Below are 20719 nucleotides of genomic sequence, written 5' to 3'. Positions count from 1 at the left end.
AACATGGCATCATAACATTAGAGAGAATATTTTTAATTTAATAAGTTGATGTAGGATGTGTAAAAAATATATAATTACAAAGTTAATATTGTGTCAGTGGATAAGATGAGTATGACATCTGTTTGTTATAAGTTGTTGTTTCTAGATAAGATATATTTCTTTTGCTAAACGATTTTCACTAGAGCTTGGCAACATCTAAAAGTAGGGATTCTACGTTTTGACGTTTGAAGTTTGACAAAAAAATTTAGTAGTTATGTGGGCTGGCACATGTATTCTCAAGTTTCATGAATGCCCAAAATGGGCATCCCGCGTGCTGTGCTTGAGAGACAGGGCAGGATACCTCTGGGAAGGACTGTGGGCTTTCATAGGAGGCACTGTTGAGTTGCTTTTCCGATTCTATATTTTAGTAACTTTCTTTCTGTCTAGCAAGATGAGTGAAAGTGAAACCGTTCAAATACGTCGTATTGGCTGAAAGTAAGGACGCACAGATGACTGTTTCTAGCGTAAGAGGCGTGGAGCAATTCTGCACGTGGTCACTGTTTAAATTTCACCCCGAGATTTGTACTCAGAGCCTTTACAGCTTAATCTAAATTTAAACTCGAGAAAGACGCAGGACCCCGCGGGCGTGGTGAATCACCATTAGAGTCAGACCCGAACGAAAAATCTGGTCATTCCAAGCGTTGTGATTGTAGGTGCTGGGCCAGGCTTAATTGCGTGTCTCTGAAGCTAGACGTGAAGCAGGCAGCGCTGATCTTGGGGTAGTAGACTTGACCACCCTACAGGACTAAACGTAGTCGACCTGCCGTTTATCAACTCCAAATTTAAGGTCTGTTTTTCATTCTATAGTTTTGTAAAATTACCTCAAAGTTTGTGTTGTAACAGAACACTAGCACTCCCAGAGTCAGTGAATAACATTAATGAGTATTAGATAGACGACTGACTCCAGTTTTCTTACCTCTTTGTGGGATACTCGCTTAATCCGTCATTTCAAACAGTTTAATAACTATATGTATGGTTTTCACTTAGAGAAATCTAATCCTGACTCGATATTAAGTAATTAATATCATAACACATTTATTCTCTTGAAGAAGAATAGTTAACTATTCGAAAGCGCTCGAGTTTTGGGTCTCGTTTTGAAAATATTACAACTTTTGTAGGCGATCTTGTGTGCTAACTACTTAACCTGGATGTTTAGAGTGCATCACTTTGTGAGTTTGTAATTGTTAACACACTTTTATTAAGCCAAATTATCTTGTGTTTAGGAATAGTTTCAACATTGTATGCAACGCAATATACTACTATTAAACAAGATAGAATAGGATATAACATAAGTTTAAGAAGTACTTCCAGAAATAAAAGATTTTAATAAAATATAAAATCCCTTTGCATGAAATCCACAACTTACCGTACTTTTCAAATAAAACATCTGTGATACATGTCCATACATAATTAGTAGTTTTCGAATCGCACACACATAATATAATATCTAACTGTACTTGCTGGATTCTGCTTATCGTAAGCTCGGTTTGTATTATCATATATATAAATGTCTTTACATTTTGTATCCTCTTCCTCAGTTAACTTAGTATTGTTACATATAAGTGTATATGTATTTTTTGGGCTTGATTTGTCAGCTAGGTTAGTATTGTTACACATAGTGTATGTGTATTGTTTGGGCTTGATTTGTCAGCTAGATTAGTATTGTTACACATAAGTGTATATGTATTTTTTGGGCTTGATTTGTCAGCTAGATTAGTATTGTTACATATAAGTGTATATGTACTTTTCTGGATCCGTTTTAGTTTATCAGCTATATTACTATTATAGATTAGAAAGATATCAATGCACCGTTATTTGATTTTTAAATAGTTATATATAAAGCAGGAAAAACTCCGTAGACAAAGCGTATGCTCATTAATAATCTGTGAAGCAATATGTATTACTTGTTAGTTTAGCTATAGGAACTTATTATTTATATATTACCAGTTTACTCTTAGTGGTAAGAAATCTTCTTTAACTTTAGCGATACTACTTTTCATTCTGCTTTTTGTCTTTCTATTCCAAAGTATTGACAGTTCCTTTCTTTTTCTTTCTTCTTGAACCCCGCATTACTGATGAAAAAAATATAAACAGGTTGAATTAAATCACCAAAACTAGGACAAACTGCTCAATCATAATTGGAGTAAAAACACTGTGGTAAAGAGACATACACTGTTTATTTTTCCCTTTTACATGATCTTAAGTGTATATCTATTGTATAAAATCTGTAGTTTTTATAATTGAATGTCTTCTGTGGGCGGAAGAGAGAGAGAGAGACACTGTAATTCCTGCTTGTAAGAAGTGTGTGGTTTTATTTTATAATTTTACTCCTGTCTAATGCTTAGCTTAGTAGTTTCTCTTGTACTTAACAGATCAACATTCAACATGATTACGGATCTTGGAACTTTGTTCGTAGTTTGTTATTATCTAATTAGTCTAGTTTTGTTAGATGACATGACACTAAAAAAGAACAACTTCCAAGAACGCTTTTCACAACATGGACTCAGTAACCAATATTTCATAAGTGTAAACAGGAAGGGAGAAAAGGAGAGAAAGAGAATAAGGAGAATGAGACAAGGAGAGGGAGGGGAGGGCTAGAACAATTAAAAAGAAGGGCAGTGTAAAAATAAAAAATGGGAGAAAGTGAGAGGAAAAAAGAAGAAGGTAAGAGAAGGATAATCCACCATTTTATTTGTAATAGTTTTATGGGTTTTTCAAGAAGATACTTAAGTTACGGTATTCTGTATGAACAAATAAAGGTAAAAATGGGTAGCAACTGTTTAGTTCAGAGAGGAACTTTTAGATAAAGTCTTGGAAACTGAAGATGGAAGTCTTTCGAAACGTCGTCCTTTCGATCTGAGACATTTGTACAGATTAGTCTTCTAAGATTTTTCTCTACAAATGTCACTCTGAACTAGGAAAATGTTGTCCATTTCATCTTTCTTTGTACATCGTGGATACTCTGCCTAAATCATCTACAAAATAATATGATATTCTATAGTTTAACAGTCCTCCCACAAACCACGATGACTTTCAGTATTCTACAGTTTAACACTTTTATTTTCACTCTATATTTACCTAGTAATTGAACAACGTATAGATGAAACATTCCAAATGTTTTACAAAACAAATTATAGTTCCATGCTTAATGAACTGCTCTTTATTATTTGAGATGACAGGCACGCCAAGTCTGGAATTTCAGCAACGATCCTCGAATCTTTGGAGTTTTAGAGCATAAGAGGTTGTGCTAGAAGTTACGGTGTGGGAGTAGAAAGCAAATACCAGATCAGCTAGACACACACATATATATATATATTCAACGTTATGTCGTAAACTGTCACAATAGGCATGAATAATCCCAAAAATATTCTAAAGTGCGCCCATCTCTAACCCAATCTCTACTTCTTTTTCTCCCACAGAGGGATTCTTAATTATTAATATTCTATCCACGGAAGATAAAATATTTAGCTATAATCCATATTCAAATGTTGCTAGTGCTAAGTCGAAATTCAACAAATCTTACATTTAATACATACAGTTTAATTAGCTTTGTATTAAATGTAAAAATATCAGATTCTTATATTCAGACCACAGATATGTGAAATAAAGATATATATTTTATTCAATTTATATAAAGTTTTCATAGCTGTGTCCATGATATATAATTATTATGTATTTTCTTATACGTCCGAATACGAGAAAGAGTGATTTTTAAATGGTTGTAAAATAATCATTAAGTCAAAAACTATTTTGTTGTAAATTACTCTTCCCGACTCTCAATACCATACTAAATATATCTTATCCTTCTCTTTTCAGGACTTTTTAAAACTTATTAAAAATGTCCGACGACGAGAGATACAGGTATATGTATATATATTTTAATTATATACTCTTAAATATCAATTTACTTAAGATAAGTTAAATTTATCATATGTTGTTGTAAAATGCCTTTTTCTTATTTTGCAGATATGTATATATGTAGATTTTTTGGACAAAATCAAATGTTCTCTTTGTATTTTAGCTCGAGTATTTATTGAAAAACTCATTAAAGTAATTTAAATTATAGTTAATTATTGCACATCTTAAGCATAAAACTATATTTTAGAAATATTCACATTGAACTCAGGACTATGATGCAGTTACAAACTTTACTTATATGCTCTGGTGAAGAAAATATGGATTTTCTTGATAGAGTTTAAAAATTATATAATTGAATACATGAGGTGAGTCAAGGAATGAAATAGAATAAAACACCCATCCACAACTCGTGAAAAGACGGGGACATGTTTTAGTTCGAGTAAAAATAATATCCTTGTTCGCGAAATTGTAATGATATTTGTGCCTCTGTTTAATAAAGTTAGGGACGCCATTTTTCAAAATTATATAATTTAATACGTGAGGTAAATCAAGCAATGAAAGAGTAGATGATAAGTATTAGCAATACCAAGTTTAGTTACGACATCTTTCTTGTTTCGATTAAAACAAACACCACTGACTCTTCAAAGTTGAGGTTAATTGTTTCAACAGAGTAACATTTATACATCAGTAGATCACGAAAAAATACACGCTGTGCAAATAAACCTTATCTTCGATAAAAAAAAACAGATTTTCTGGTTTTCCTGAAATAGTAAAACGTATCTATTTATAAGTTATGCTAGTTAAAACTTTTTATAACTTGGTGTAGACTAATACTGGAGCTTAAAGTTTATTCTTTGGGATATTTATAAGCTTTAACAACTAGTTATTTTTGGTATAAGTTGATAGAATTACCGTTATGTGTCATCAGATATTCCTAAGAAATAACAGAAAATTCGTTTGTTTAATTTAAAGAATATATATATGTAAATTAAATTTAGAATATTTCATATCAATACTTACTTATCTGTTGATTATTTTCGAAAGCTCTTTTGTTATTAAAATGCGCTGTTGCTGTTGATACAATTTATTACACCCAAAAATTAGTAGTACAGGATTAACATACCTGAAGGCATAAGTAGAATCATACTCGGACATTTCTCTACGTTAAAACACTTTTCTTTTATTTGCAAGCTTTCTGTCCTCGTAACGGAGCCTTCATCGGGCAACAATGAACTGAGAAAAACAAATTCGTTTATCTGTGGAACACTGTATTTTAACGTAGAGAAAAGTCCGTGTATAATTCTACATATTAATTTCTTTATGTTATGAGTCATAAAAAATAAATATCTGAAAGCATCTTAATGTATTTTTAAGTTTATACGTTTCAATGCATATCTCATCCTTGAAAACTGCACAGCTAACTTTTCCTAAGAAATTTGCCTCGAAGAATAATATTTTCATATCCAGGGTTTTTAATCACCATTACTTTTATCGAAGGAAATGTGTATATATTTGAGACTTGTACGTTTGTCAACCTTCTTGAAAAACGGCGTAAATAGCCAAAAGTGCCACCGTAACTGCAGACTGCATATACGATTTTTGTTAGATTTCATTAGTAATTAATATTTGAGCTCATAATTATAGTAATAATCATTCCCGCGCGAACTTAGCGCCATCTATTCGTACTTACGCCAAAAGAAGTGTAATTTGATATAATTCCATTTCTATTGTTTTAATCATCATCCTTAGAGCACTACACTTCATACGCTTTATAAAAACAAATGAAAAACAGTCCATTTCTCAACAAGCGGCTTTCAACGTTCTTAGCATCAACTGACTACCACTCAATGAGACAGAATTGAAATAATAGCTAAACCTAAAAGTAAATAATATTAAACACGTTTTCAAACCAATATTTTATAGTTTGTTATTTCATAACCTTAATAAACTTCACTGATATATTAGCGAAATACTTTTCTTGGTAGTTCTTATAATAATCAGAAGAGTTTATTGCTTCATTTTAAATTTAATTAACAAACAACTGAATTTCAAAAGATCGAATCTTGGTAGAATTAACTTAAGATGAACAGCGGAAATGTTAAGTAAACTTGAGATTAGATTATTTGCGGTTTCAATGAGGTGAAATGTATTTTATAAGAACAGTTTTCCACATTTTTTTCTGCCTTTGGACCTGATTCCTTCATCATCAGCCCGAAGGATCCAGGGCGAGAGTGGTCCAGTGGTTAGTGTGCCGGTCTGAGGTTCTGTAGTTCGTGTCTCGTTACCGGCAATATAAGGGGGAAATATTTACGATATGCACATTGTAATCGTGTGTGCGTTATAAGAGTGGTAGTCAACTCACTCTACTCGGTTTGACAAGAGTAGCCTAAGAGTTGGCAGTAGATGGTGTTGACTAGATACCTTCATTCTAGTTTAATACTTCAAAATCATGAAAAGTCTAGCGCAGATAGCCTTCGAGTAGCTTTGCGTAAAATTCAACAAAGAAACAAAAACTAACTATTATTGCACGACACTGTAATTTCCATTGTAAGAAGCTTCTGTGAATGATTGTATGTTTGTTTGCTATGAATTTCGCGCTACACAAGGGCTATCTGCGCTAGCCGTCCCTAATTTAGCAGTGTAAGACTAGAGGGAAGGCGGCTAGTCATCACCATCCACCGCCAACTCTTGAGCTACTCTTTTTACCAACGCATACAGGGATTGACCGTCACATTATAATGCTCCCATGGCTGAAAGGGCGAGCATGTTTGGTGTGACGGGGATTCGAACCCGCAACCCTCAGATTGCGAGTCGAGCGCCCTAACCATGCCGGACCTCTGCGAAGGAAGGTGAGGTCAATGAAAGACTACATATGTTGATAAACTATCCTTCCAAAACCACTTTTAAGTATACCAAAGGTACAAGAGTTCATTAGAGCAGCATCGGAAGACAGGAAAGGTACAAGATCTAATGAGATTGCTCTAATTTCACTTTCTTCGCCCATGTTCCATTGATTTCAAGACACGGTTGGAAACTCTGTGAGCTTCAGATTTGTTAGCCTTCGTAATTACAAACCATTAGTTCATTATAATGTTAATGATATTAAGAGATATATCGAATTTCATCGCAATGTGTGTTGTTGTTGGGATCGGTAGGTTCTTTTTCGTAGAAATCGCCTTCATTTTACGGATGAGAGAGTATCATTGATCTGGATTGGGTGAGTGTGTAGTTTCGGAGCCCGTTGCTGCTCTAAATCCTCTGCTGTGCGAGTAATTTCGCTTCCACGGAAAACATTGAAGGTTTTTCTTTGAAATGTTGTGTTCTTTTGCTCCATTAGCCATCTCAATGTATGAATGCGTCTCTTCCAAAATAATCTTTTACATTCTTATATTATAAGTTTATCGGTGGAGACATTACAGCGTCGAATGGTCGGGAATTCATTGTGGAGCTAACATATAAATGCTACATATGTCGCCCGTGGCATCGGGACTTGAACTAACATTTGAATAAAGTACCAGTATCCACTATGTAGGCTACATGGGCCACCATAACAAATTACAACATTAAACAGAATATGGTTATTATTGGACCTACTTATATTCGTAAACAATGCTAAATTTAATTCTTACTTACCAATTACATTTGTGCCAAGTAAACGTTTATCTGTAGGTTCGAAAAACAAAGCCACGCGCGTACATTCGCTTGCTTAAGATAGTCACTAGAAAATAACTGTAATGCAAAGCCGTTTTACTTAGGAACTTTTGTACATAAATGGGGAAAGGCCACAAAAACATCTGCTTCACTGAAAATTATTTTATTAAAATAATATTTTATTATGTTAAGTTTTAACATCTGGCTTATCAAAGTATCCTAAAAAACGGAAAAACACAACTTTCTCAAAGTACTGTAATTTCTTTCAACAAAAGCTGTCTTTCAGTTCTGTGATGAAATCAGAAAGCGGTCTTCTTTGTGCCAAGAATGTGTGAGTCACGAAATCATCTTTCGTTACACAACAAACTACGTCACAGTGCTTGTTCACCGTGCTAAGACGAGAGAAAAAAAAATAACCCAGATCTCAAAAACGACTGTCTCTCCAGGTTCCGATTATAAATGAGATAACTGTTTGCTTTTTGAAGTCTCCAGTCCAAACAAGGGCCATTGACCTAATTTATTTTTCCCCCTTTCTTAGTGTTTTATCTAATTTTCTCTGGTCTCTTCTTTTGGTTTTTTAGGCGATGTTTCAGACTCAATGCTGAGTCTTTCTTCATATTTGAGGCAAGAGTCAACATGACACACGTCTGAAAACAAAATAAATGTGACGAGAGAAGTCCGAAAAAACATAATATCAACGTGTCGAATACAGTGCCTAAAACGTCAGCAACTCAATTTCCGTCTTTCACAACACTTTGAAACTAGTTTTGGTTCCAGCAAAAAAAGTGAAAACTAGCTTCTCTTAGAAAAAAAAACTGTAAATTTTAGCTTTTGAAACTTATCAAATTATGCCCTTATTTACAGATTTCGTTGCATCTGTTTTATTCGGTTTTTTAAATGAACTTATTTGTACTTGTGAATTTATTTCATTCAATATTTATGAGATAAGCAACTTGATATATCTGCAACATAGAAATTTCAGTATTATTGTGTAGCTGTTTTCTTTTGTCCTCACAGTTGGTTTTTCAAATTTCTTAAATAAAGTTTCGTTTCCATCATAATATTTATTCTGAAAAATATGGGAAAGGAGATTTTAATCAAACGCCTCTGTTTGTCTGTGTAACGATACTTGACCAACCTATATATATATATATATATAGCTAGCTACTGTGGAAAATTGATTAGATATTTAGCTACTGATAGAGTAGTTCGGTGTCGTAAACGTAATTACCTTTTATGTGACATGTCCTCCAAAGAGCAGGACCATTAGGAACAATGATGGAATATCATACAGACTGCGAGAAGTTCTCTATATTTGTCTATATAACCGTGATTTGCTGCCTTATTTACACTTTACTTATATATTGTTATGATACAGACAAATGGACTGGAAACGAAAGTAACAAAACATTTTTTGACTTGTGAATAAAAAACAAAGATAAATTCGAACGAAAATGCTAACAAGTTTTTATCAGAGACATTAATAACGACTCAACTGAGAATAAGAACAATGGATATTCCATTGCTTGGTTTTGGCAGCTTAAGGTAGACCATATGAATAGCACCTAATTTTAAATTGTTTATCACAATGTTAACGATATTAGGAGATGTATCCTACTTAATATGAAAGTCTTTATGGGTAGGTGGGTTCTTTTTCGTAGCAGCAGCCTTCATTTTAAAGTGTTTATCACAATGTTAACAATGTTAGGAGATGTATCCAACTTAATCGGAAAGTCTCTTTGGGTCGATAGGTTCTTTTACGTAGCAGTAGCCTTTATTTTGCGGATGAGAGTATCATTGCTCCGGATTGGGTTGTGATGTGGTTTCGGAGCCAGTTTCTGCCCTAAACGCTCTGCTGAGCGAATTTTTTGGGTTCCCTGGAGAACATTCAAGTCTCCCTTTCTTCAAATGTTGTGATATTTGGCTTTATGTCATTTAACAATCTAAATCACCAACCTAGCATGACAATAGATAAACTTCTTTCTTTTTTACTGAATTTACTTGAGGTTTTAAAGTAAAATCAACTTTTGAAAGCACATCTATTACCTAGAAAGTATGCTACCGAAATATATCTCAAACAATATTTCAAAGTATTTTTCTAGTTGATCTTTTTTTTACAGTTTAGAAAAGTTATTATACCTGTAAATCATAAGCTTGTATAAACGTATTATCTATATATAGTTGTTCCCATGAAATTAATTTTTATTTTAAATTGCGGACCTTTTTGGATTGTTTTGTTAAAGCAAAAAAAAAAACTTCATAACTTCGAAGCCTAACCCATTGAAGACTGCAAGGAAGTTGCTTTGTAACTTTCTACACACTGAAATCATTTCAAGAATTCGGGAATTTAAGCGTAAGCACTTCGCAAATGTTTGAAAAAAGTAAAGTATTTCTAATGAACTGGAAACAAATCTTTCAGAATCTCCAACTCATGGAGTGCTTACTGCATAACGAGAAATCTACAAGCCCATTCTTGCTACTCATCCCCACTCGTTTTGCTCACACCATCTTTTCCTGGTGTTATTTATAACACAGTATTTTCTGTTTTATACAACTGTACCGAAGCATGCCTGCTGTGGCTCTTGGCCTTCTCTTCTATCGTTAAGGGCATTCTCCACACTACGTAGCATGATTGAAGTGCCACGAGTTGCCCTGGATCACTACGTCATTGGTTGCTAGGCAACATTTTCGTTTACATCCTGCAAATGAAATTCAATCATTTGTTTTGAGACAACTGTTATTTCCATATGTGGAGAGATTGACGCACAAGTATTCAAATAAAAAAAAAACAGCAATAACAAGCGTCCTCTGTATCTATAGCAAATCGTAGAGAAAAAAGGTCTTGTTCAACTTTTAATAAGAGCTTAATTCAATGAAAGTGAATACTAAAACAGAAACAGTTTATCACATCAAACTAAGTATTAATATACTGGCTTCTCTTTTCTATATTAAACTAAGTGTTAATGTACTGGCTTCTCTTTTACTATATCAAACTAAGTATTAATGTACTGGCTTCTCTTTTACTCTATCAAATTAAATGTTAATATATTGACTTCCCTTTTACTATATCAAACTAAGTATTAATGTACTGGCTTTTCTTTTCTATATTAAACTAAGTGTTAATGTACTGGCAGTCATTTATTGGTTTTGCTCATATAATGTCAAATTTTTCATATTTTTTCTTATCATTTCATATTTTCTATGCTTATTTTAAAATCTGATATACTGGATTATAATACAAACGTATAAATGGTTACTTGAGTATGGAAGCGCATGATGTTAATATAATAATAAATTGGCAAACAACAATTTACAAGTATAATGAGGTGGTTTATTTCTGGAGGAACGTGTTATGTCGAAACATGTAGTATGTTCCCCCCCCTAAATAAACCACCTCAATATGCTTATAAATCGTTGTTTGTCAATATATTTTCACTATAAATGGTTATTTACCCTTGAAATTTCAAGTAATATTTAACGCAATAATAATGTTAAAAAATTCGGATAAAAAGTCACGGTTAGTTGTGCTTTTTTTTGATAAACTAAGGCGCATACATATATATCACGTGGTAATGCTACTCATAAGTTTTGAAGTTAATAGTTTGTACACAATAGGTAACCTTTCACCGTGGACGGCCAGATATGGTAATATTACACTTATCACGAACATATTGTATGATTATGTTTTGAAATTATTTTCCATTCTTATGAAAAATTATTTCTGATTTTCCCTTAAAAATATAAATCTTGATTATAAACTCTAACATCAGGAAAGTTTAGTATAGTAAGCTAAATCTTGCAAAACTGCTATTCCGATATATTAGAAAAAAAAATGTTTGTAGTTAAACACAAAGCTACACAATGGACTATTCGTGCTATGCATACTACGGGTATAGAGACCTGATTTCTAGCGTTATAAGTCAGCAGACTTGCCTCTCTGGCTTAAAAAAAAAAGAGGGAAAAAGGAAAAAAAAAATCAAGGATTACTAGAGAGTATGTTTGTTTGTTTTGAATTTCGCGCAAAGCTACACGAGGGCTATCTGCGCTAGCCATCCCTAATTTAGCAGTGTAAGACTAGAGGGAAGGCAGCTAGTCATCACCACCCACCGCCAACTCTTGAGCTACTCTTTTACCAACGAATAGTGGGATTGACCGTCACATTATAACGCCCCCATGGCTGAAAGGGCGAGCATGTTTGGTGTGACGGGGATTCGAACCCGCGACCCACAGATTGCGAGTCGAGCACCCTAACCACCTGGCCATGCCGGGCCCACTACTAGAGAGTCTGAACGTGCGCTGTACTTGACAAATTGTGAAAAGTCTTTTGGAACGTATTTTATCATCGATATTAAATGCAGAAAAATATAAACTATTCTATATCCTTTTTTATATGGACAAGAAGTGAGTTATTATTATTATTATTTTCTGGAACAAAAAAAGTGTTTTTTTGTTTGTTAAATTTTTAGAGTAAGAGAAGATTAGGGTGAAAAAATAATCACAACAAAAATTGTCTGTACGATAGATCGTATCAAAGGGAGATTTACCAGTATGCCTTCCCTATAAGCGACCCTTCAGTGGCACAGCGGTATAGCTGCGGACTTATAACGTTAGAATCTGGGTTTCGATATCCGTGGTGGGCAGAACACAGATAGCCCATTGTGTAGCTTTGTGCTTAACTTCAAATAAACCCTATAAGCGAACATTTAAAATTAAAATATTAAAATGTTTTATAGAGGATCATTGTAAACATTTCTAAAGAAATGGAAAACTTCCCGAGTTCTGTATTAGATCAGGTAATATAACTAACTGAGCTATAGGGTCTCGAACACCAAAATATTAATTTCATTAATTTAAGGTAGGATAGGAATCTTACACTATCCTAAACATAAAGGATGAGATGACTTAAGAAGAATAAAGATTAGCTGACTTAAGAAGAATAAAGATTAGCTGACTTAAGAAGAATACGGATTATAAGATTGCTTTTTAATTTAAAAAAAAGTTACCTTCAACTAGAAATGAGCTGACTTAGAAAATATTTATTTTAAAATACATTGAACATCAATATGATATTTTTGTCGTTTCTACAGCTGGTATAACTAAACAATGAGCAGTACACAGATGTAAGATTTGAGGTATTTAAACGCTATGTCTGTTACGCTTCTATGAATTTTTCAGGCACTTAGGCTTAGAGGAGCTAAGGTAATGCCTGATATAAAAACAGAACACCTGCACTGTGCTTTTGTTATTTATACAAAAGCACGATAAGCCTAATTTCCGCACCTTTTCCTGACACTGTATTCAATGAAACAATATATAATGGAGAAGAAAAACTCCCCTAATAAAGTACTTTGAACCTACACCTACATTTTCTGCTGTCATACACTTCCAAGAAACATCATTCGCCATCGCTTGAGGGAGCCACAAGAAAGAGTCTCTTTAGCTTTCTATTTTTCTTCATCTTGTCTGAGATATTTCTTACTGAAAACACTTTTATATTTAGCACACATTTTTGTTTGTTTTCAAACATTTCCTTAAAGGTGCCCTCTATCTCGTTACTAGGCGACATTATAGAAATCATACCACATAGTTTAGGCTAATATTGTAGTTTGTTTTTCCTGAAAATATGAAACATTAAAATAATTAAACAATGCATTCTCAGAGCACTACTGATTATTGAAACGTTCAAAAGAATTAAACAACACGTTATTAAAGCATTGCTGAGCATTGAAGTGTTCAAAATACTTAAACAATACATCATCAGAGCAATGCTGAGCATTGAAGCAAAAAAGAAAAAAAGGTAAACAGTACATTACCAAAACATTGAAGAGTATTTCAACGTTCAACATAATTGAACAACACATTCTCAGTGTAATGCAGAGCATTGAGGTGCCCAGAATGTTTCATTCTAAGGCTTTATAAAGATTATGTAACATTTTAACAAGACAAGGCAATCTGCATTTTGAGTCATGTTTTACTGTGATCGATGAAAAACCTCTAGAACAATTGATGGGTTAACACTGAAGAGCCTGAACTTCGGCTACTCTATAAAATTTAAATTTATTTATCTTTTAAACTGTAAAATATTTTAATGAAGTTGTTTTTACTGTAGAGCATCGGCATTTTTAAAGTAGTGAACTGTAGTTGAAAGTTATGCATTTATTTTACAGCTACAGCTACATGAATAACGGAATTTTAACCTAAATATATGTACTTGTCGTACATTTTTATGTTCACTGTGATCTGACAAAATCAACATTTCTGAACATAAGAAAATTAAACAGTAAAACAGAAAATGCGCATAAAGACACATATCCGTACAAACTCAACAAACAAACCCCTTCTTCCATGTGTACATAAAATGTATTTTAAGCCTAACATCACTATAGAATTAGAATAAAACTACAAATATTTCTTGATGATTAAGGGCCGGGCGTGGTCTAATGGTTAGCGTATTGGGCTGCGGATCGAGAGTCTGATGTACTAGAAAAGCTCCGCATTTTCAAATGTGGTCGTGTTATAAAAGTGACAGCCAATCTCGTTGTTTGGTTTAAAAAGCTAGACAAAATCCTTGTGGCAGCGGATGAATCTTTGAGGTCTTTGATCCCTTTTATCCTACGGGAACATAAGAGTTGAAAATTCGAATGCTAATTTTTGTTGATTAAAATTTGGTCTTAAGCGTTGTACATACTCACTGATTCGTGATTGTGATGGCAAATTGATTAGGATAGCCAACACAGATACTGTTGATCATTCAGACAGGCAACAGACGTAGATGTTTTATTAGTTTATCAGTTTAGTGTGCAGTCTGGCAAATTACTTGAACTACATTTTAATATTTTAATTTATATTTTCCCCATTTTTATTTTATTGCAGATGGAACCTGTTGCTCATTTTTATTTTGTAACAAAAAATAATAACAAGGAGTTTTGAATTTACCCTTTTAATCAATATGTTTCAGGTTTATTTTGTATTTTCTTTTAGCGAAGAAGAGGAGGAGGAAGAAGAAGAGGAAGTTAAGTGAGTTAATAAATTCATATTTGGCTTATAATATATTTATATAATTATGTTTAAGAATTTTGCAAAAATACAAACAATACTTTAGCCTGTAGTTTTCCGAATTATTTGCTAACAATTTATGACAAAAACGATTTTCAAATACACATATAACATAAACCTTAAATACAATTTTGATAAGAACACTCATCAGAACATAACTTCTGGTTGAGCTAATATTAAAAGTCATGTTAAATATCTTCAGCTGTTGAGAAAAAAATTACCATTTCAAAAGTATATCTAATATCCATAAAATTGAGTAGCTCTGAAAAACAAAGCGTTTCGTTACATAAACATAGTTTTTTGAGAAAATAAGTTTGAATCAAAATCGGATAGAAAGTTGGAACACAAGTGTTTAAAAAATTAAACGAAGTTTGAAATTATGGAGAAATTGCATGAGTCGACTGAAAACTTTAAAAATATTTTCACATATTATCCTGCTGAGGATACTGTGCAGTTCTTTTTTTTTTCCTCTTATAAGTGGTATCTACATTTTTGCAATACAATTTACGTATTTTCGATTCCAACACACACAAATGTTTCATTCGAAAGTTGTGAATTTTAATTCTGATTTGAAGGGAAATACACCGACACTGCAAATGAATTAAATTATTATTAGCTTTTACAAAATATCAGTTATAATTAGGACCAAAACTTTAAAATCTTTCAAACGACTTCGCTGACAAAAATTATAATATAAACAAGCAAAGATGTCTTTGTGTTTATATTTTCACTTTTAATTTATCTTTTTATTTTTCAATATGTGCTATTTTCCTTATAATAGTTACACTAATTTTCTTGAGGATCTTGCATTTAGGTTTCAACTTAACAGTTATTTCTTCTGCAACTGTAGTTCCTGCACGGAAAAAAATCAGCTCGTTAGAAGCCACCCTGCTTGAATTTATCAAGTGACTAGAACCGAACACCCTCAAGAAAGTGTAACAGTGGCAAAAGATTTATAATCACAATCATTGGACTAAATTTTACTTGAAACAGATCAAAAAGTAGCGCGAATGGATTTGATTTCAAGAGGCTTTCATAATTTAATGACTTCAACAGATGAACTGACAGCATAATCATTTTATGAAGTCCTTCAGTGGGACAGCGGTAGGGTTACGGACTTACAATGCTAAAATTCGAGGTTCGACCCTCCAATATAGACACAGCAGATAGCCTAATGTCGCTTTGCTCTGAAAAAACAAACGTTTTATGAAAGATCATTTTCGGATCCCTGTGTCAGTAACAATCTTGGTGGCACCACTATTACTAGATCATTTTCGGATTTCTGTGTCAGTAACAATCTTGGTGGAACCACTATTACTAGATCATTTTCTGATCCCTGTGCCAGTAACAATCTTGGTGGCACCACTATTACTAGATCATTTTCTGATCCCTGTGCCAGTAACAATCTTGGTGGCACCACTATTACTAGATCATTTTCTGATCCCTGCGTCAGTAACAATCTTGATGGTACCGGTATTACTAGATCATTTTCTGATCCCTGTGTCAGTAAAAGTCTTGGTGGCATCACTATTACTAGATCATTTTCTGATCCCTTCGTCAGTAACAATCTTGGTGGTACCGCTATTACTAGATCATTTTCGTATCTCTGTGTCAGTTATAATCTTGGTGGCACCACTATTACCACTCATGACGGGGAATGGTTAAAGACATATTCTGTTTCGGCTTGTTTATTACCTCGTTTATTACAAAAATATTGAAGAAAGGTTTTGTTTCTACTACCGATTTCAAGCAAGTTACTAGTATAACTCGAAGTCACTCAAGAATTTGTTTATCAGAAGCTTTCCTTGTAAAAATCGGTTAATGTAAGAAATTGTTTGTTATATTTTTTTACCACCAAGATGGTGATGAGATGGTTTAGTATGATTCGGCCGTTAAAGTTTTCAAATTAATCCTCATTTCATAGACTCTTGCAAAAAAGGTTGTTGTTGATTTTCAAAGATCTTGTTTACTACCATTTATAGAGTGATTAGTATTTTAGGGAAGTTAATTTTAACTTAAAATTATTCCAGCAGTGAACTTTTATAGACCTCATCCGGATCAGCAAGTAAACGACATTTCGTTCTTTAACTTCCCTTCAGACTTTTATTCAAAAATTTTTGCCTGAATTTTCTCTTGTAGATTCTCATCACGGCAGAAGAAGTCTGAGTAAGTAAAATCATGTCCCCGTGGGCTGTCAGTTGAACGTGAATAATGTTTCGATCGTCCTTGTTATCCTTGCATGGAAATTTTTTTGCAATGTGAATTTTGCGGATGAAATTCTTAAATTTCTGTTAATACATGACGTTTAATAACTACAAAAGCTAGATCTTGGACCGTTAACCACCATCTTAACCCAATTATATTTTAAGAACACTTATCATGCGCTAATGAAATAAAAAATTAAAGTGTTCATTTTGATTTGACCATGTAAGACCTTCGGTAACTATCACAAGTTCAACATGATTATAAACCTAAAACTTAGCATTTTATTTCCAACCATTCGTAAGTAATATAGTCATAGACAATATATATATTATAGGCAGTTCTATTTTCATGACAGCGAACAAAAAACAGTTATTAACCATTGAAGTGTCCTAATGCTAATTATTTTCTTAAAATAAATTTGAGCTTCTCATACTTCCAATTGTGTGTTCTGCTCAGATCAAATTTCCGTTTTGTTTCTAAGTTTACTTGACTTAAATTGTTCATCATGCCAAAAACAAAATATAAAACATTAACTCCCAAACTGATGGAATTTTGAAGATTTTTTCTAATTTTGTAAATGTATTTTATTGTTTGTGTAATCAAGCACAAAGATACACAATGGGCTATCTGTGCTCTGCCCACCACGGGTATCGAAACCCGGATTCTAGCGTTGTAAGTCCGCAGACATACTGCTGTGTCACTGGGGGGCATGTATTTTATACTGACGTTAGTTTTTAAACATGTAAATAAAATACCCGTTTGCACTATTTTTTACAAAGCAATTTAACATTTTTTTTTCAAATTTAAATCATTTGATTGACTGCATATATCTCTCAGATGTGATGTATTTCCTTATCTTAAATTTATTAAGAAATTATTGTTGAAATACAAAATGAACTGTCGCGCTTTTTGAACTTTGTCGTTTTTTTATACAAGAAAGCCTCACAATGATGCACTGGTAAATCTGAGGGCTTATAACCCTAAAATCGGGTTTCGATACCTGCAGTGGGTAGAGCACATATAGCCCAGTGTATAGATTTGTGTTTAACAACAAACTTGTACCACATGTACCACAAAACACTAACGGTCTCTACGACATTGTCCGTCGAAACTTATATTGAGCAAGTTTTGTAGCTTTACCATATATTTAATTAAATTTATATATATATATATTTATATATATGTAACCAGTGAAAGTGTTTATAAGAATGTTCATAGCACTCGGTTTCCAGAATGCTTTATTGGAAGCTTTAAATAATAATCATATTGATATTGATTGGAATATTACCCAGAACAATGCTAGAACAAAAAGTTTTCACTGATCATATTTTGTGATTATCAAGGTCCAGATTCTTCGTCGCAGTATAAGATATTATTTTTGATCATCATTGTTGTATTTCACTAACAATGCGAAGGCTTTGTTCTGGTGTTGGTTATGGTTTATTGTCTGTTCTGTTTGGCTAACCCTGTTTTTCTTGGTGTACTGTTACGACAGCGGAAGTCACGCAACGCCGGGAGCATGCACGCTGGAGTTTCTCGAAGGATCATGAATTTTCCTGGCAACTATAGTTTGTTCCAGACGCCCTCTTTTTTTTTTTTCGTCCCACTCTCTGACATAAATTTGTTACGTCTCTGTTCGTTTGTCAATTTTCCGTAGAAATTCTTTCCGAGAAACTTCAGCGATACAAGTCCTTTCTTAAATAAAACTAGTTTATTCTTTCTCGATATAACTTTGTAATACACAGAATTTCCACAGTCACCTTAACTTAACTACTTTTATAAACACACGCTATGATTCTCAACGATTCACACACTTTACTTACGGTGGCTACTGTTCGCTTGACTCAATTATTTATCTCTATATCTATCTATCTATCTATGCAATTCTATATTTTCCACTGGCTTTATTTGCCGGGCTTATATACTAAAAAAGAGGGCGCCTAGAACAAACTAGTGTTGCCAGGAAAATTCATGATCCTTCGAGAAACTCCAGCGTGCATGCTCCCAGCGTTGCGTGACTTTCGCTGTCGTAACAGTACAAATGTTAAAAGCAGTGAAAAGCTCCACAGTTGAAAGATAAATTATTACATGTCAGTTTTCGTTAGACATGTATCCTCTATAAAATGAATGCCAAATTTTCATTGCTGAGAGTCAAATTTTCTTTGAGATTTTATTAGACTAAATTTCATTTAAACAATTAATTTGAAGAAAATCACTTTAATTTATTTGGTGTATGATTTTTATAAGCATGTCATCTTACATATTATCAGCATGAGGAAAAACTAGTGTCGGCATCTTTGTTCTATGTTTGAAATTGTTTTGTTGGAAGTTGCAATTTATAATGCTACCTAAATTCATTTATTCAAATTGTAAATGAAACTATTCGCTTTCAAGCAGATATGTTAACGATTAGTTTGATCACCTACAAAATAATTTGTAAGTTTCTTACGAATATAGATATAAAAATAAAAATTCGACTTTTTAAATAGATTATAAAGCTTTGTATGGTTATGTATTTCTAAACATTTATTTGTGTAACAAAATCATCTCTGGCTTTTAATTTAAAAAGTGATTATGAATCTTACTATATCTGTAATATTACTGAACGTTTACTATGCTTACTTGTTGACATTTAACTACAATAACTTTTAACCAATTAAAAGCTCAAATTAATGAAATAAGTGTCTGAATCGTGTTCGTTAAGCCTACTGATTTCTAGGAGTTAGGCCTAATGATCACGCTTTGGCGATTGATCGTAGTTCTTATGAGTTACTTTTAATTATTAGGCCACAACAAGCTGCACCTCAGGCATCAGAAGCTGAAATGGCTATGGAGGTGAGTGTGGATCTAGTATCCAATTTCTATGGTAATATACTTCCTTAAAAATGTTTATACACATGAAATTAAAACTGTATTAGGTATTGTTTTAAAGATACATTAAGTGATGGATAGTGATTCATCTTGGATAGTACCACAATCTTCGACCAACTACACCTGTTTCTAGATGACGTTTTGAACTATTTACGCCAGCAGTTTGAAACTGCAGATGGACAAAGTTTATTACTTAAACCAAACTGAACTAGTTTTTCAGAACGTTGATTGCTTCTGTAAAACAGTCAGTAATATTTGTTAGTAAATGTGAGCGTGGAAAGGTTATAATTCCGAAAACAAAATGCATAAAGTAGCCCTGAAGTTTTAAAATACTTTATTTTTTCATTACGCGATACGTCATTATTTTTTAACTTGAGTTACTATGTTGCTTACCAAATGTTTAATATCAGGAGAAGATGCGTAAAAAGAAAGAAGAGGAAGAAGCTATGTGGGAAGAGTATATGGAACAACGACGTATTCAAAGACAGAAAGAAGAGGAAGAATTGAAAAAGTTGAAAGACAGACAGGTAAAACGCAACGGAAAAACTATTGGATTTTCTTATTATGATGTCAATTACCCGATTTATTCATTCCACGTGTACAATTCACATTCTTTCTTGCTATGTAGAGTACTTGTTTCCTCTGAAGAAGAAAATAAAACGCCTTACTCTAATTTATGTGCTAAACATTGATCTATTGTTACATCCAAAAGTAATATAATCTTAGGAATAATATTTCCTTCTTACATCCAAAAGTAGTATCTACTTAGGAATAACATTTCCTTCTTACATCCAAAAGTAGTATCTACTTAGGAATAACATTTCCTTCTTACATCCAAAAGTAATATATACTTAGGAATAATATTTCCTTCTTACATCGAAAAGTAATATCTACTTAGGAATAATATTTCCTTATTACATCCAAAAGTAATACATACTTAGGAATAATATTTCCCTCTTACATCCAAAAGTAATATCTACTTAGGAATAATATTTCCCTCTTACATCCAAAAGTAATATCTACTTAGGAATAATATTTG

At 33.0% G+C, this 20719-nt stretch overlaps 1 protein-coding gene across 2 annotated transcripts in view; it reads left to right on the top strand.

The window, feature by feature from the left end:
* Window positions 1-453: 453 nt before the first annotated feature.
* The window catches only part of LOC106466154 (troponin T-like), a 36471-nt gene continuing 16205 nt past the window's right edge, over window positions 454-20719 (top strand). The window contains exons 1-6 of one of the 2 annotated variants that reach the window (XM_013926396.2): window positions 454-826; window positions 3856-3900; window positions 14530-14565; window positions 16744-16770; window positions 19596-19644; window positions 20091-20207. In XM_013926396.2, coding sequence (XP_013781850.1) covers window positions 3878-3900; window positions 14530-14565; window positions 16744-16770; window positions 19596-19644; window positions 20091-20207 — 252 coding nt within the window. In that variant the 5' untranslated portion in view covers window positions 454-826; window positions 3856-3877. The remainder of the gene's footprint in view (window positions 827-3855; window positions 3901-14529; window positions 14566-16743; window positions 16771-19595; window positions 19645-20090; window positions 20208-20719) is intronic. The other variant, XM_013926397.2, reaches the window with a different exon arrangement.

The sequence above is a fragment of the Limulus polyphemus genome, unplaced genomic scaffold (assembly GCF_000517525.1).
Source record: "Limulus polyphemus unplaced genomic scaffold, Limulus_polyphemus-2.1.2 Scaffold2169, whole genome shotgun sequence".
In the NCBI taxonomy this organism is placed as follows: Eukaryota; Metazoa; Arthropoda; class Merostomata; order Xiphosura; family Limulidae; genus Limulus; species Limulus polyphemus.
Note: the sequence above shows the minus strand (reverse complement) of the source record. Positions and strands in the feature narration are given on the sequence as shown.